The following is a 19,360-nucleotide window of genomic DNA, read 5'->3' on the forward strand; positions in this document are numbered from 1 at the left end:
TATTTTAAAATGTCATTTACAATGACATATTTGATTAATATTAGTTTCTCGAAATTTTAAAACTTATATGGCAAATTTTTGCCAGAGACATTAATGTCTCTGTTTTTATCAACTTTGCAAACAAATAGAACCAGGGATTTATAAAATCTTACAATTACTACTATTTTTTTCATCTTTTTATAATTCAAGCAGCAAATAAATATAGTCTCTCTCCTCTTGTCGGTATTTTTTAGTTTCCTGTCGCTAATACAATTTCTTGTCGCTTCTTGACGCCTCTTGTCGGTAATTAGTGAGACCGCAATATTGTGATGCAACAAAATAACAAAAAAAGACAGAAAAAAATATACGGTGCTTATTGGTGAATCAATATTGATGGTCCATGCAACCGTACCATATATATTAGAACGATAGCACCCAAATGCCGTCCGAGTTTAGAAGGTAGGTGCAAATTCGCCCTCCTCGTTTTAGGTATATTCGCCGATTTACGGCAACAATAGTATGCGTCAAAATGGCGGAAAATAGCACAGTTTCCACGACTAGTAGAGCGAATTCAGTAAGAATTTTGCCAAAATACACGATGAGAAACCACATAGAAGAATCTAATATAGCCAATTTCATATGCTATCTAAATTTCTAGTGTTATAAATTTATTGATCGATTTAAACGTGGTGAAAATGAGAAAAATGTAAAAAATCAAGTTTCTAATATAAGTCTGTAGTATAGTATGAGCTGACAATAAATAATCGGTAACTCATCTTGTAACTTTGGAAATGTTTAATAGAGGACATAGTCCTTTTCAGCATAATCATTGTGAATTTACCATTTGATCTTAGAAGCACCGAAAGCTTGATTTCAGTCGAAATGGAAGTTATAGTCAATATAGCCTTATAGGACTAGGAGAGTTCGCCAATCTCATTAGTAATGTCATATTCACTAATTTGCACATCATTAAGTGTCAAACTGGTTGGCAAATAAACAACGAAATAAACAATTGACAATGTCATGATTAGAATCCCAATTTTCAAAACTATTATAACTTTGTTATTTTATATCCAATTTTGGTTCTGTAAAATGTTTCATTTAGATAAAATAATTCATATTATGTATGTGAATTTATAACTGTTTTACTTCAAAAAAATAAATTTGTAGTGATATTTATATGTAAACCTCAATTTTTGTATAAAATTATAATTAAAATCTTATGTACATATAGTCTTATTACTGAATATTTATTTAAAAATTCCGTGGATAAAAAGAATTTTATTTGCAATGTTGGGAACCAAAAGAATTTTTCAATTATCTTCAAAAATGAAAAAGTTATGATGATTTAAAGCTGATACCCTATGCCACTCAATGGATTTTTTGCCAACCAAAACCAAATCACAGGTAAGTGATGACATCACGAAGAACTCTCCTATTAATGTTTTAAGTTGAAGGCAATTGGGTAGCACTAAACAAATATCTTTTTTCATTTTGTATCTTTAACAGCATTAAATTTTTATTGCACACATCTTAAAGTTTTGTTAAATTAATATGAGGAAGGCATTGGCATTAAGTGCAAAATGTACAATTTCCCTTTAAAAGAACTACAAAATGTAAACTTCATTTGGAGCTGGCAAGGAACATTCCAGATATTTGTAAAATTATTGGTCAAGCTGTTGGGGGTTTGGCATAGAAAGCAGGGTTTTATCACAATCTCTTCAACCGGAAGTAGTATTTTTGAAAAAGTCTGAGTAGTTCCAATGAAATAACATAGACGTCTTTGAAATATTTTCTCTAGGGGGCATTTTTTTTTACTAATTCTGAAGCTTCATTAAGTCATGATGTAATGTTTTGTCTTGACAAAAGTTTTCAAATGTCAGTATGATGATTTTTTAGATGAATTTCTATACATTAAAGAGTGAGCTTCCCTTGCTCATGATGAAAAATAAATCCTAATTGATTAAAATTGTAAAAGGCAATATTTAAAAAAAAAATCAATATATATTCATCTTCCTCCTTCAACAGGTAATACCTGCCTCATATTAAGCAAGCTTTGCTTACTCTTAAATGTTTAGATATATCATTTTGTCAACTTGCGAAACATTCATCAAAGTGAAATACAACAAGTACATCTCTATCTATCGAGTCAAAACACCTGCTAGACTAAACATTTCAAATTTGGCAATAATTGTAAATAACTTGAGATCCATTTTATTTAGAAGTGAACCTGTTAAAGGCTTCATTCACACTTTAGGCCATTGCATTCCTCCTAGACTATAATCAAGATTAACAACAATGGAAACTTATGATTTAGATAATTGTGACATGCATGGTTTTAACCTAACAGTCATTAGAAGCGTTTCAAGTGGGGTACTCCGTGCTACCACTAAAAGCCAACTTTCTGATCTCAACCTGACCAATCAATTACAAAATAGATACATGTAAGAGGAAGGTTGCAGGGTCATGGGTAATTTGATCTATCATCATTCTAATTAGATTATTTTGTTTCAGTCTAAGTCTCGACCTACTTCTGGCAAGAGGCCTGCCTCTGGTTTCAAGAATACTAACGTTACAGGAGGAGGCAGTATCCTCAGTAGAGAGGAGGAATATAAGTAAGACAACAGTCCACAAAAATTTATTAGAAAATAAAATGGTGAAAATAATGAAAAGTATGAATGAAAAAGAGGGAAATCCTTGCGCAAAAACACTTTCAAGAACAGCACAAATTGACAAGGACAAATACGTAACAAGAAAGACCAAAAAAATAAAATACACAGAGACAGAATATACGCGTACCAATTTTCGTGGTTCTGGGAAAAATGTTAGTGTATAGATTCATAAATTCATGGATTTGACAACTCCATCTTACAAATGAAATGGACATTTCTTTTTTAATGTTGGGAACCTAATGTCATGGTTTACAAAATACTCAAAAATTGATACCCCATAAACAATTATACTTTCACAGTAAATGCTATTGATTTTACTTGTACATTTTATTTGTTATTTGTTAAGGCTTAGTTGGAACATGTGAAGTAGTTCATACTTATTATTCAAATGTACTTGCAGGAGGCTGAATGAAGAATTAGAAGCAAAAACAGCAAATTTAGTCAAAGAAGCAGAAGAAGTCCTGGTAATTTAATTTTTTTATGAGAGACTGCATTTTCAGTTTTTGTTTTATTTAGAGATACACTTACCTAACCAAGGGATTATATGAATTTTCATCTGTTCAATTGCAGAATTCTGGCTTCTGGATGACTGAAATAAAAACAATACAAGTACTTAAGTAACTCTCTTTGTAAGAATCATGTAAAATCTGAAAAATGTGATACACCCCAAAAAAGGCTATATATTTTTATTTTTGTAATTAAGTTGTTTTATGGGTTTATACTATGAAATGTGTAATTATTCATTCAAATCTGCCTGCTCTGTGGAGATAATCAACATTGAAAATTTAATAGATTCTTTTGTATTTGGGTGTCATTTACAGAGTAATCTCCCTTAATTTTGAAATCTACATTGCATTCTATATGATTTTTATCTCCTAAGAACACGGGTTATATGAAAAACTGAATGTTAATTTCTGTTTACTATGGCAGTTCAAGCAAAATATCAAAAATAAAAATATGTAGACTTTTTACCCATGAATCACATTTTGCATGATTCTTAGCTGGAATGCTACTTAAAAACCTGTCTTATCCAAATTCTGAAACCTGTCCCAAATAGATGCTATCTGATACGTACAGCACTTTAGTCCCAGAAAATATTTTTAAAATGTTGACTGGGTTAACAGAACAATCAAGACATTTTAAATTAATTAGTTAAAATTTTTACTCTTGATTTGTTTCAGAAAATAAATAAAAGTATAATAGTATACAGTATATTTTGATCCTGTATCAATAGAACAAATTCTCCATTCTCAAAGGGTTTCATTTCAGACAGATCTCCCTGGATGAAGTAACTGAAAATAAAATGTAAAAGTAAAAACTGTTCTGAACCTATTTTATTTTATCACTATTATAATTGGCTATTTACTACATGTATTAACTCCTGAAAAGAAAAGGAAAAAAAAACGCAATTTCATTTTGTGAACTCTAAAAAAAAAACAGACAAGTGTTATTACAAACTATAATGGGAGATAATCCTGGATGTATTAATTATGCCTTTAAGATGTTTAGTTATATATACCAATCTTTTTTTTTTTTTTATAGCAAGGCCAAGAGAAGGTTCTGTCAGAGTCAAGGTTACTGGATAACATTAATGCTGATGACTTCTTAAAGTAAGAACCACTTTATTTGATGTCAGTATTTGAATGGTGATGTATCAAGATCTTTCTTTAAAAGTTGAAACAAACATAATCAGTAAAACACATAATTTACTGGTAAACTAGTAGCAAAAAAGTCTCCCACTGGAAAATTTGTCATTATAGAGGTGTTTTTTCCTCCATGGATCTTCCATAATTTTCATTTAAAATGATGCAGAATGGATTTAAAGTCAAATGCAAGTTCCAGATAAAAGTTAAAGCAAGGAAATCACGATTAGAATGAGGACCAATGTTATTCATGATTCTGAGACAAAGACTAGACCTAGAACATGAGACAAAATACCTTATGTAATACATATTAACTAAAAGAATACACAGAGAAACTAATGAATGAATAAGAAAACCCATACCTTACTAAAAACTGGGAGTATGGACCAGGTAAGCATCCTCTGCTCTTCTTAAAACACCCACTGAGTTGCTAAGTGATGTCAAATATGGAATTTAAGGAAAGTTCCACGCAGATTTGGCCAGACTTAAACAGATTTCTGTTTGCCATAACCTGAGTGTTCAAAAAAGATTGGGTAGTAGGAGGTAGGTAAATAATTTTATTTTCTCCAAATGGCATCCCACGACTGTACTTGAATTTTCAAAGATTAATATCATGATGAGTTACACAGTAAAATAAGGTTTCTGTTGTTTTGGTTCGTTAGAAAATGAAGAAAGTTTTCAGTTGAGAATCAGTCAGCTTTTTTTATTATAGCATGATCACAAAGTTCAAAACCAGTTCTGATTGAAATTACGGAATGTTAGAGATAAGGGTTGAAATATTTGTAATTACAGAAAAAAAAATCTATACTTCTTGTCATGTGAACAGAAACACAATCATAGAATGAAAAAAATCATAAAAAGAGAAAGAGAATCGAATTCTGCAATACTGAAGGCAAACCTTCATTGCTTGCCATTGTCTCCACATGTGACAGTAAAACTGTGAATCAATTGTTGAAGTATGATGTATTAACTGTAAGGATACAAATAATATGACTTAAACTTTTGTTGGAAACTCACTTCTTTCAGTCAATGCTAAAAATAACTTCCTCAGATTTAAAGCTTATTCCTTGAATTGTTTACTAAAAGTAAGATATGAAATGTACAATGCTAAGGACTCTTCATGTTTTTTTTAATACTTATACAGAGATTATGATGATGATTCAGCCCTCAACACAGAAAGATCACAGCCAGACAGACCTCCTTCTAAAGTATAACCATGATAATCTAGAGTTCTGTTATGTTAAGGGAGATAACTCAGTATTCTTACTCATCTTATTTTTTCTTAGACCAATTAAGTATTGTAAACATATTAATTTATGTAGTTGCTAATTTTTGCAGATTCTGTCAAATGAACAAATACATGGGTATCAATTTTTACAGTTTAAAAAAAATTATTAGGGTTATATAGTCGTAAAAATAAATTTCGTGGTATTTTTTTTCTGGATTTTCTCTCCACCTAAAAAATTAATGAGTTTTCAGTACTCGTATGTGTATTTTTGTACATTTTTAAATCTTTAAGAGATATTTTTTCTGTTTGTCGGTGGTAACTTTTAGGAAAAATTTGTTTGAAATCCATACTTATTATACTACAGACTTTCTGGATACAAATTTATGGTTACCCCCTGCAGCTCGAAAGGGGCAGGGGAAAGTTGGAGTAAAGCAGTTTGCAAGAGGGGGTATTTTGCAACTTGTATGTTTTTATTCCTTGAGTTAATACATGTAACCCCTTTTATGTACCAGGTATTGGAGTGTGTTTGTTTATATAAAAGGCTGAAGGGTTGAAAGGAAGGGGGACCACTCTTCTGAAATGATCTAAGGGAAACCCTGAAATTCAATGTTTAAGTACATGTGTGTTTATAATTATTTTAAATCAATTGATGATGAATTATAGATAAGTTCAAGAACTGGAACAAGAGTTAGTAACCAGACCCGACCACATTCCACCAACCAGTCACGCCCTCCTTCAAAAATCAACAAAAGACCGGCTTCAGGAAAGTATGTTTTTTTCAATTCTTATAACCGTGTTGGTATATAGTGATATGGATCTAAGACTTGGGGTAAGGGACATAAAACTCTTAAAAATCATTGGAATGTTTGTATTTAGCATTTTACATCAATCTTATGTAAGCATCTAATTAATTTGGATCCATTTTATTCTGCTTCAAACGAAAGCTTGAGAGGCTTCAGTGAAATTGAATATGATTCAAACATATCACTGATTTAATCCAGAAAAAATCACTGGACATTTAAACATTCAAAGAAAATTAAAATACTGATTAAGTGAAAGTTTTATTTAAGCTTATACTGTCTACATTCAATCATTATTCAAATATGGATGTGGAGTCTGGGATAACCGTGGAGTATTAAACTATTTCAGTTCTTCTTGAGAAGTTGCAACTTGAAGCCACTAGAATCATCACAGGATTACCTAGCTTAAACAGTGTGGGAAACCATTTTTTTCCCCAACTTGCCATTCTGGCTAGTGGAATATAGATCTTGCTAGCCAAATAGAAATTCAACTAGCCAAATTTTTTGGGTTTTTTTTTCTGTACTATCGTCTGTTTTCTCTTGGATTTGACTATCTTTTGCCATTCTTTTTCTTTCTTCAACTATCATTTCATTTGTTTTTAAATTTATCAAAAAGTTTCCGTTTTTCGAATATTCTCTCCCATCAAAGTTTTTCATGTACAATAAGTACTCTATTTCTGAACTCATATTTTAAAAATAAAATTATATTTCAACAGATTCATCATTATGAAATAAGAAAATGTTTATCATTGCTTCTTGTTCATTTTTATTTTGACAATAAACATATAATTGAAGGTAACATACTTGTATCATAAATTACCAAGATAATTTCCTTTGAATACTAATTCCAGATCGGGACCGTCGTGTAGATTTTGGCACATCCCGTTTACCGAGGGGTCGTCCTGGGCTTCACAAATGTCGCAATTTGCAATTTTTATTTGATCTGGCGACAAAAATAACCAGTTGGCAATTTTCTTGGCGCCTAAGTTTTGTATATCAAAATTGACAGGAAGTTTATCAGCAAGGCATATTTTCTCTAATTATCAAATTATGTTGACACCTGGTCAGAGTTAAGTGACCATGACCAATTTATGACTGAAGGCAATTAAAGGTAATTAGACCAGGCGACTGACAATATCCTCATGGGAGGTGTCAATCAAATGTTAATATATTATTGAGCCAATCAAAACTCTCATCATCTGGTCAAAGGTAAACACAATTATGGCCATGTGCACGTTGCTACATACAAGTTTCACAGCCCTGTTTAACCATGTGATACATTCAGAAACAGACTTACCTAATAACAGAATAAATTAAATCCAATTAACAATGATTATCCCATCAGGAAGTGTCTAAATACTTCGAAATGAAAGAATTGATAAAAGAAAATGGATGACATTTGTTTACACTTTTGCCATGTGACATTTTGGTGGGAAAATCGGTAAACAAATAGAATGGGGATTCCCAAAATCTAATTATGGAAATACTATTCAGATATCAAGATAATTAAACAGGGACACAATTAATGGTCCATGGTACAAAATGTAGTTTGCTAGAAATTTTATTGCTTGGAAAAAATAATCAACTTTGTTAAAAATAATAAAAAAAATCAAATTATATTGTAAGATGAATTAGACCATAAAGGACAAAGGTGAACATGCTTTAAAATCAAGGGACTATATGAGAATAGTAATATAAAGTCCTTGATAGAAATAAAATACCTGTTTCTGGAGTAGTACTTTCTTATTTTATGCATATGAAAGTGACAGACTAGAGCTAAAAACCTGCTTCATACATGCATCGAGAGTGAATCTTGGGTACATGTATGTCATGAATGGAGTGGTTATTTTGATAAATTGACAAAGATAATTCATCAGTGGACTTAATACTGTCATATTTTTTAAAAAAGTATAATTTTTTTGGCACCCCCTGGCTCTAATTTCTGAAAATTGGCAACATAAAATGGCAGCTGGTGATTTTTCTGGCGACAGAATTTTGAAAGCCAGAGCAACCCCTGTTACCGGAAATTAAAATGGCAGATTGTAAACAATGCTTTACATCAATAAAATATCATGTCAAAGTTCACTTGACATATTAGATCTAAGCTAAACTTCTTAAAATGTAGGGAACTTGGTTTTAATGTATGATGTTAAGGGATGTTTAACTAAATAACCTGTTGGCTGGTTAACTTTCCTTGGAAATCGCCAATCAAATGACTGTCACCAAATTGACGAGTGTAAGCTAATGAAAACTTGCCAAGTTACACATATACTCGTATTTGGCAAGCTGGCGAGTGGTGGTTTCCCATACTGCTTAAACTCTAAATGATCGTCTTTATTGCTGGCATAGATCCAGTATAAAATAAATGGTACAAGGAAAGCTATGTATCATGCAACAAAAAAAAACACCCTTACCACCTCATTTTTTTTAAATGCCTCCCTCACTCTTTTTTTGATGAAATATGACTTGAGAACATAATAAGTTAACTGTGAATGGCTTTACATTTGCTACTTTTCTCATTCCAGACCTATGCGTCCTAGAAGTGGAAAATCTAACATAGCTGATGATGTAGCCATTCCTGATGATACATTTATAACAAAGTTTAAAGACTTTAACATTGACAATACCGTCAGTAACATAGAGGGCCAGATCGATAGTGGGACAGTGTTTTCAGATGATGATGATGATGTCATCCCACAGGCAGCCAATGAAATGGGAGCAGGTTAGGAAGAAATCCTGCTCAAAATTCTTTTTCCTGACCTGAATGAGAAGGGAAACAATTTAGTTTTTTTTTCTATTAGATGTTTCTGTTAAATTTCCAGGGTTTTCAGGTTTTTATGGTTTGGCAAACAACAAAATTTGGCGTCAATTTCACAAAAAGTCACGAGTGTGAAATTGATCGTAAATTATGATGTCAAAATGCTATTTTAAGTTGTGACATCATTACTTACCGACACCTGGTACATAACTGAAAGGAGATTTTCAGTTTGATTGTCAATTTGTCCATCAACCATGAATTCAAATATTTATAAATTGTTGTTTCTTTCCTAAAATTTGTACCCACAAATCAATGGAATTTTTAGCATATTTTGTGTGTTTCACATATATTCATGTAAGTCCCAATAACTCAAAACTGGATGCCAATCCTTATAAGCTACTCAAAATATAAAGAATTAAAGGCTAAGTCAAAATATTTAGTCTTCATTTTAAAAAGATAAAGCCTACAAGAAAAACCTGACAAGAGTTGCATAAAAATTACTATTAACATAAATTTCTTTTGATGCCGGTATTATTATAAGGTTTAAAGTAGTACATTTTAAGTTTTTTTTAAGGTTTAAACTCCTAAAATGTGATAAAAAGATCCAAGTTTTTTACATTTCAGTTTGAAAAAAAGGGAGACAAATCAAATTAAAAAAAATACATCTTTTTGGATATGCAAATTATAATGGGTCAGGAGACAGAACAGTAACCTTTTAGTCTATTTTATTATTTATTCTTTTTCCTTCATAACTTTGATTTTTTAAAATGATCAAATTATTTACTTTTGTGAGGAATGTAGTGCTGTATTTATTTCAGAGGCAACAATACGTTTCTTGAAAGCCAAACTCAGGGTAATGCAAGAAGAGCTTGACAGACTCGGATCAGAAGTTAACAAGAGAGATGATCAGAATAAAACACAGTCTGTCAAAATCAAAGAGATGGAAGATGAACGAGGTCGCCTCCATCGTACGGTGTCAGCCCAACAGGCACAAATTGATAAATTCAAGAAAATCTCAGAAGATTCTCAAGTCAAGTCTGAAACAGCAGAGTCACAGCTAGCTGGACTGAGAAAGGTATAGCATGGTATTAGGCCTAAAAAAAAATTTTGTGTTTCTGGTAGCCCAACCGACAATATTTTTCCCCTGCCAACCCTAATTCTTTTTATGGTGTCAAAAGAACAAACAAAAACAAAAAAAATACTGATTTTTTGGATTTCCGTCATCAATTTTTTACCAGAATCGCCTTGCTCTCCAATGTGGAGGTTCAAATTCCTTAAAAAAAAAAAAATGAAACAACATGGCTGTGGCTGCGACAAGTTCTATATCCAGCAGATCTGGTAGGTTTGGATGTCCTGCAAATCCATAAATATTTAAAACAAAAACAAAAAAACACAAAAAAACTACCCATAGACCCTAATTTTGAAGGAGATATTACCAGAAACACAGAATTTTTTTAGGCCTTATTGTATGGCAACATAGCATTTTCTGACAATGGGTATTTAAGGAATGTTTCTAACTTTTGAACAGGTAATGAAGTATAACCTGTTTAAATATTAGAAACATTCCTTATCATTCAATTTCTAATGGATGACAGTCCAAATAGTGATAATTGATTTGTAAGACATTTTGTTTGGGGATTATTTGAAACATAGCGTGTGGACCAATGACATTATAGAACCAAGCTGGATTGCTCAGACAGAACCAACTTTTGTTTCAAATCAAATTATTCAAAGGTAAAAATGAAACCCCAGGCCAGATTTGTTGTTATTTTCTATGGGAATCATGATGTTGCTTTAAAAAAAAGTTACTTAAACATCAAATTTCATAAAAATAATTTTTCTTCATGATATTAGCTAGCTCTGTATCACTTAATAGAACTTAACATATCAAATATTCCAAATTCATATTAGAAAAGGGGAGATAACTCAGCATTTGACTTTTTAACCACTTTGAAGATCAATTCCTTTTTCCAATTTACCTGTAGTGTTCTTTGAATGTAATTTTTTTCTTTTTTCTTTTATTAAGTTACTGAAAGAAACAGTTTTTGTTTTTATTTTGCATATTTTCCATGGAAAAAAATTTTGAAAATATATTATGATGAATTTTTTCACACAGCCCTCATCAAGTTCTAAGAAGATTTAACAGGTACTATAACCCAGTGTTTTTTTTACGGATGATTTATTTTCACTGATTTTGTCACAAGAAACATTGTGAAAAAAAATTACTGGTACCCCAAATTAGTCTCCTGAAAACTTAAAAATAATTCAGGAGTTCAAATTAACTTTCAAAATTGGAAGCTCCTGGACTTTTCCAATTTACAAGTCAATGGTCCACTAGAGGAAAATTCCAAGTCCTCAATAAAGTTTCAGTTAATAAGAATTGAAGTTCAAGAACCTATCTTAATGAAATTTTAAAGAACCTAGGTGAGATATTGAGAGTACCTTTTCTTTGACCACCACTGATTTGGAACCCTGTAAGCAACTTAATTTTTTTCCCTTTTTTTTCCAGCAGAATTCGGCTTTTACAATTATGTTTGTTTACTTTCCATGTCACCAATATCATTTTTTTACTAGCTTTGGTCTGTATTGGTTGATCTACAGTATTGACATTGATGTATGTGGATCAAGCCTCAATTTGGGATCAAATTAGTGGGATTCCAATCTGTGACCCAAGAATTTCTTAAATTCAATAATCAAGATCTGGGAACTACCTACCTCAACATTTGCACCACATTTAGGACTGTTTTCCTTCTGATGGACCTTGCATTTGTAATCTTAGAAAGTCCCAAACATTTCACTCCATAATGTAAATTTGAACCCCTGCTCAATACTTATTACTTCTAGGAATTAGACCAAATGAAAAGATCTCAGAAACAACAAACCTCAACACACACAGCTACAGAGGTCAGACTGAACAGGGCTTTGGAGGAAATAGAAAAATATAAAGAACAACTACAGAGGGCTAAGTCATCTTCAAAGGTATTAACACAATGAGATTTGTATCTGTGAAAAAATGCTAAATAAAAAAAATATTCCTGTGACCAAGACAAAAAATTCCAGGTCAATATGTTGTTTTTTATGTATTTATTCCCAGCATTGAATAATTTCTTGATAAGACAATCATTATATGGAATTTCTATCAGAATAATTCCAGGTCAACAGTTTTGTGTCCAAGTTGGTTTTGGTAACAGTAAACAAACATTTTTTTTCCTTTATTATGAAACGATAGAGTATTTTTAGCTCACTTGTCATCCGTCGTCTTCGTCATGGACAAATTTTTAAAAAACTTCTCCTCTGAAACTACAGGACTGACAGGTTTTAAACTTGGCATGATTGTTCCTTAGGGTTTTGTGCACAAAATGACTGTTGGGATTTTTGATCCATGAAAAAACATGGCTGCTGTTACTAAAAATAGAACATAGGGGTCAGATTGCAGTTTTTTGCAAATAACTCAAAAACCGTTGCCTTTAGCAAATTTCTGGCAGGGTAAAATTGTTCAGCATCATGAGACGGACCTATGCCAAAATTTTCAAAATGATTGGTCAGCTAATGTAGGAGTAACGGCCTCTGAAACAGTTTCTTTTTTACATTTTTCGCATGTGCAATTTTGAAAATCTTCTCTAAAACCATTTAAGATCATTGAATGAAAATAAGCATAATAGTTCTTTAGTGTATTGTGCTCAAAATGAATGTTGTAATTTTTAATCCGTGAATAGATATGGCTGCCTATACTAAAAATGGAACTTAGGGGTCATAAGGCAGGTTTTTGAAAAAAATTCAAAAATTGTTGCCTTTAGCAAAATTCTGGTTCAGGTCATGAAAATGCTATGAAAAGCATTTCCTGCATTTGACAGTTTAGTTGATTTTAACTTAGCCTGTCTCATTCCTCAAGTATTTCAAATAAGCAAATTGTTAACCAGGTGAGCGATTCAGGCTCTCTTGAGCCTCTAGTTATCCTTGTTACAGTCCCCTGTCTGCAAAAAAATAATATGCAATTGTTAGACTACTTATAGTTAAATGCTTTACATCAGTTGACTTAAAACATGACTGCACTTTTACGACAATGAAGTAACTAGGGAGAAAAGAGAAAAGAATTGGTTGTCAACAGAAAACATTTATGCAAAAGATGATCATACCGCTATATATAGTAAAACCTATCCTATCCTGTTTTGTGGACTGTTGAAATTGTTTGGTATAGACAAGTGTTTCATTTACACAGGTTCAAATACATTTAAACTGATAGGTAGTGATTTAAAGAGGTAGACCTTGGGTAAGGGACATAACTCTTGAAATCAGAGATATGTTTGTATCATATTCAATATCACCAAAGCCTATCAAGATTTCATTTGAAACAGAATGAAATCAGTCCAAGTTGCTTTGATGTTTGCACAAGGTTGATATTAATTGTTGAATACAAACGTTCCTATAATTTGTAAGAGTTATGTCCCTATACCTGGGTCTACCTCCTTAAATGTTCAGTGAGGTTTTCATTTTATTCAATTGATAGTTATGTTGTCATAAATAATTTGGTGACCCCAAGTCAAGGGATAAGACTTTAAATCATGATCTTCAACATTACCGTTGATCAAGAGTAGCAAATTGAAAGTTATCTTGGACTTGCATTATCTTAGGAATTTCACTGATAGGTCTTTAGTACAAGTCTTTGTGAGAATCAGACTAAATGGAAAAAATCTGAAACGTGCATATCAAAATCCAAAAATCTGACAATGTATTTTCACTTGAGAAATATTACATATGACCTACCTTCAATTGTGCTATAATGGCTTTTACTTTTGTAATTAGGAGTCAACAGACCAAGATAGGAAGAGAGTAGAACAATTGTTGGCTGATAATAAACGGTTAGAGAAACAGAAAAATGAACTGATGGCAGGATTCAAGAAACAATTAAAACTCATAGACATACTCAAAAGACAGAAGGTACTACTGTTGTTATTGTGGAGCAACTATTGGTCCTCCCATTTTTTTTTAGAAAATTGTGTAGACTTTGTGCAAAATTGGGGCAAAAACTAGAAAATAATATCCTAGAATTAAGTGAGGGATATGTAGTGATAGGGGTCTATATCCGTTCTTCCGTCATTTAGTGCTTCCTTCCTTCTGTTACATAGGGGGCTCCATCTTGTTTCCGTTACACCTTCCATACCACTGAATGGATTTGAATGAAACTTCAAAATAATCTTTTTTACATGTTCCCATTTTGCACCTCTTATTTTAGATTTTGATCCGAATCAAGTTGGGTCTTTCACTTAAAAAATATGGAATTTGTCATATCACTGATCACTGGTAAAATTTGAAAAGGAAATATAATAACAAATTTGACATTTTTTTAAGATATTACCCATTCAACCATAGGTATTTAAAAAACTTACCCATTCATCCATAGGTATTTAACCTTTTTTTCCATAATGAAAAGCAAACTTAAAATTACAGACCTGATTTTATTTTAATTTTACCATTCTTTTTGTCTGTTGTATATTTCAATTTGCCAATTTCCTTTGTGAAAAAAGTGTCCCTTACAGCCCTATTTTTATTGGTTAAATCCTCTTTATCTTATAGAATGTTTACGTGATAGTTTTGATTTTTAATTTTTCACATTGCAATGCATTTTGAACTGTATATATTTTCATTCATCTTTTCCTAAGATGTGTATTACTCTCACCAAAAAAACTATTTCGTGGATAATCAGAGTTAAGTTACAATCCTTTTAAGGAGGTAGACCTTGGGTAAGGAACATAACTCCTGAAATCAGTGATATGTTTGTATCATATTCGATTTCACCCAAACCTGTCAAGCTTTTGTTTGAAACAGAGTAAAATCAGTCAAAGTTACTTTGATGCTTACATGAGACTGATTTAAAATGAATACAAACATTCCAATGATTTGTCAGAGTTATGTCCCTTACCTTAGATCTACCCCCTTAAAAGGATGTCTGTATTACCGATCTGCCCTTTATTTTGGTTTGCATGGAAAATAAATTGTAATTAACAACATTCTATTGGGTTATGTAAGGAGTAGGGCAGTTGAACCAATTTAATTTAGGGTAATTGTATAATTAGATCAAACTTATTACTTGTTTTTATTTATTTCAGATGCACATTGAAGCAGCTAAGATGTTGTCATTTTCTGAGGAAGAATTTGTAAAAGCATTAGAATGGGGCAGCTAGTCTAAGGGGAGATAACTTAACTGTGACAAGGGAGATAATTCTACATGTAGTCTGTGATTGATATTTTTATGTTATTTATTCATTAAATTATAACATTTTATGATAATTTTACTTAAATATCATACATTCTTTATGAATTAGTCTTATAACTATTTCTTGGATGGCTACATAATCATCGAACCATGTACAGTGTGATAGAAACATGTGACTTAAAAAATGCTGATGCAGTTGGTTGTATGATTGCATGGCATTGTCTTTGAAAGCTGATTGGTTGAATGATTCTCACATTGTTCTCCTATAACAAGTAGTGACATCATAGACAGATAATCATATGAATTTCTGTCACAACAGATGCTAAATATGCAAGTCTAATACTCCAACAGTATCATAGAAAAAAAGTTGTATGACTATTGAAATAATATTCAAAATTCTGTGAAAGTACTATTGTTTGTGGGGTACCAATTTTCGTAGTTTTCATGGATTGGGCAAACCACAAAATTTTGTCTCCAACAAAAAGAATAATTCCATTGTTGTGTTTACTGAAAACCACATATTATAAAACCAATATAACTATTATATAGAATATGTTGTACTATCTTTGACAGGCTAACAATATACAGCTATTCAGAAAATCAACTTCCATCATCCTAAAAACTTTGCATCTTTACAGCATCCTCGTAAAACAGTTTGACCATTGAGGAATGTCTTGAATAATAGCAATCCCAGAATGCAATATATTTTCTGAATCAGTCCATTTACATATCTTACTTGACATATTTCCTTCTGCCCTTCAGGAGAATCCTGTGGTTTATAAGTCCTCCATTTACATATCTTAGTTGGCATATTTCCGTCTCCCCTTCAGGAGAATCCGGTTATTTATAAGTCCTCTCCATTTACATATCTTACTTGACATATTTCCTTCTCTCCTTCAGGAGAATCCTGTGATTTATAAGTCCTGTCCATTTACATATCTTACTTGACATATTTCCCTCTCCCCTTCAGGAGAATCCTGTGATTTATAAGTCCTCTCCATTTGTCTCTTTTATGTTGCTATTTTGGTACCTTCAGTCCTTGACTTAATGCCCACATCTTTTCTATCATTTTCCCCCATTTTTTCTTGGGTAATCCTCTTTTCCCCCTCAAGAATCCTGAGTTTACAGGATTTTTAAAAATGATGTATTCATCCATTTTGTCCACAAAACTTGTAAGCACAACTTCTTAGACTAATTAAAACATTTTAATGGTTTTAAGCTGTTAAGTGTGCCTCATTTCCCATATTTTTCACCAACTGAATAAAATAAAAACAAAAAGTTACCATTCAACATTTTTTCTAAATGTGAGCAATTTAAAAAGTTACTCTCATCACTTTGTGCACCATTTAAATAGCCTCCCTATATCTTTGGTTTTCATAAAAATGGCATGAAAACTAATGCATAAAATTAACTTTGTATGGCCTTATAAACTACTCCATGATTTTTGATAACCTTAAATGATTAGGTTAAAAATCAGAAAAAAAAAGATTTTTGTCAGATATTGTCATGGGAAACACTAATATTTTACATATATGAAAGTGCACAACTTTCTTCACACAGGCTTCTGAGGATTTGTAAAGGTATAACGGTAGTCTTGTGGTAACATGTCCATGCATTTTGAGAGTGGGAGATTATGTGTATGATCTTATGATTTTACTAAACTGAGATTATGCTCGTCTGTGAAATTGTATCACTAGGTTTTTTACCGAATTCATATTCAAATTCTTATTATTCCAATCATGGTCCCGTAGGGAACATTTAAACTCAACATTAATATCCATCAGATATTCTAAAAAGAAGGTCAGACTGGGATTGTTTTTGAGGATTATTACCTAACTTGATTTTGTGGGTTGTGGATTGAAAAGGGCCAAGAGCAAACATTTTCAGTTTCCAAACAATAACGTAGGAACAAGTGTATGGATTTCTATGAAGTTATACCACATAGTCCCTTACACAGGCAAATATTTTTCACGTGAAATTCATGTTAATCGAGCTTCACATGAAATTCATGTGAAATTAGCTAAACACGAACTTCATGTGAACATTTCGTGTGAATTTCACGTGAAGGCTCCATTCGCCCGAATTTCACGTGAACTCTGTCACTTAGTTTATTTACTCAATTCAGGTGAAAATCATGTGAAATAATTTTGCCTGTGTACCATGGTTTTACGGAATTTGGCTGTTACCTGTAGGACTTGCAGACCAAATAGCAGTTTTTAACTCCTTTAAATTATACCTTGACAGTGGATTAAAAATAAAAAATGGACAGCATTGTTCTACATGTATACTCCATCGGTATAATATTGCAGCATTGTTCTACATGTATACTCCATCGGTATATTGACAATATCTAATAAGAGGTGCGGACCATTTTCTGACGATGAAAGACGCTGGGTTTAATTGCTATGCAGGATATGAACCCGTCTAGTGTCAGTGGTAGATCCATGCCCCCCCCCTTTTTAGAAAAAAAATGTTGAAAAATTGCGTGTGTTAAATCATGAAAAACACTCACTTCGTAATCCTCACCGGTAATCCTGTCAAGAATTTTTTTTGCCCCCTATCTAAAACTGTATCCGCCACTGAGTGTGTGTTTATAAACCAGTCAGGCTGGATATTTTAAAATGGAAGCAATTCATGAGGATAGGCGGGAAAATCATTGCATTTAGCTATGTGGGATTAGTTATTGAAGGGTTTAGTTTACTTCAGATTTAAAGGCTAATATCTGAACATACCACCTTGAAGGTATAAAAGAGTGGAAGTTGAACATCGTACGTTTTACGTGTATGGTTATACATGTAAGTCGATCGTTAGAAAATTGAGGTTTTTGGCCAAGTTATCCGTCCCGGAAATGTCCCATTACAGTGCATTAAAATGGTATTGTGATATGGGAAGTGTTTCCCTTATTACTTAGTCCTGGTGGTACAAATAGTCCTACTTTGTAATATTGGTGTTTTTTTAGACTATTTATCACTCACTGCCGCTTCTTACAGAAACTTGTGCTTTATAAATACACGTAAACTGCACACCAAGGAATAAATGCACCATGCAAGGGGAGAAAGTGAAGTCACGATATATAGCAGAACAGAAAGGTTCCTATTATGTGAGGTAACTAAACAAACAACAAATAGAATATCAATTTTATTCAGGTCATGATTTTCCCAAAAAAATCCTGACCTTCGCCACTTGACCTGTTTTTCTGTATCAGTTAGGCTAGCACCCTGATAAAAAATTCTGGAACCGCCTTGCAAACAGACTAGCTTAATGAAACATCGATTTTGTGTTCGGATTGCTTCTGTTTTTATTTTTATTTTTAGGTACAATGCAAACACTAAGCTTGATGATCTTCGTAACCAAATCTACACTACAAAAAGCACGCATAGAATTAAATAATTGAAATACAATGGATAGAGTGAAAAGTTACAAAATGTTTATACCAATCGCCCTCGAAGTCGGTTTTATTTATTGGAGTTTTCAACCTTGATTCGTGTCAAAAAGCTATAGACTATATTTTTCGTGCTTAGCTGGATAATTACAGAGAAAACTTCAGCCGACCCTGTTCATTATTAATGAAGCAAGACCATAAATGCGGAAAACAAGAAGATATACACCCATTCGGAAATTCCCTTTCTATACGATAAAGCACGAGAGTCTTGCATATTTTATTAAACCGCATGTATAACTATTGTGATTACAAAGAAAAGATTAATTAACCTAGAGCATTGTAAATTAGTAATGTATGGTGCTTTTTATCAATTTCATTACTACTTGGATCAGTCACTAGAGCTGAGAGAAAATTTTTTACAAGTCCATTCTGCGTGAGATTTAGTATTAGTTGAAAATAATACCGAAATATCGGAAAAGTTGTTTTTGAGAGCCCAGGGGCAGTTCTTGGATTTCAGTTTGAGGCGCAAGTACGTGTAATTTGAAAGCTCGTCCGGGGTAAGGCAGGATAATTTGTGAAAAACCAAGATTTCATGCAAAAATATCTTTTCTAATTTTTGGGAAGGGGTGCATGCTGGGTCGGCTCTCTATGAATCTATGCAATGAGCTGACACTTCGCAGTAAG

At 32.3% G+C, this 19,360-nt stretch overlaps 1 protein-coding gene across 1 annotated transcript; it reads left to right on the top strand.

Moving 5' to 3' along the window:
* Positions 1-491: 491 nt before the first annotated feature.
* Positions 492-15,362, top strand: LOC148597311 (testis-expressed protein 9-like). The gene is made up of 11 exons (XM_088563751.1): positions 492-553; positions 2,494-2,594; positions 3,052-3,115; positions 4,194-4,261; positions 5,439-5,502; positions 6,186-6,289; positions 8,848-9,044; positions 9,899-10,155; positions 11,925-12,059; positions 13,884-14,018; positions 15,188-15,362. Exons 1-11 carry the CDS (start codon positions 509-511, stop codon positions 15,260-15,262), a joined length of 1,245 nt encoding a protein of 414 aa, XP_088419877.1. The 5' UTR covers positions 492-508; the 3' UTR covers positions 15,263-15,362.
* The last annotated feature ends 3,998 nt before the right edge of the window (positions 15,363-19,360 follow it).

This window comes from Perna viridis, chromosome 15 (genome assembly GCF_037379345.1).
Source record: "Perna viridis isolate PV_CMFRI_1.1 ecotype Kerala chromosome 15, ASM3737934v1, whole genome shotgun sequence".
NCBI classification, from domain to species: Eukaryota; Metazoa; Mollusca; class Bivalvia; order Mytilida; family Mytilidae; genus Perna; species Perna viridis.

What these genes read in the sequence shown, in the direction of transcription:
- LOC148597311 (XM_088563751.1), top strand. Translation starts at nt 509, where the DNA reads ATGGCGGAAAATAGCACAGTTTCCACGACTAGTAGAGCGAATTCA. An exon ending in CGACTAGTAGAGCGAATTCA is followed by an intron (nt 554 to 2,493) that starts GTAAGAATTTTG and finishes ATTTTGTTTCAG; the next exon opens with TCTAAGTCTCGACCTACTTC. An exon ending in AATGCTGATGACTTCTTAAA is followed by an intron (nt 4,262 to 5,438) that starts GTAAGAACCACT and finishes ATACTTATACAG; the next exon opens with AGATTATGATGATGATTCAG.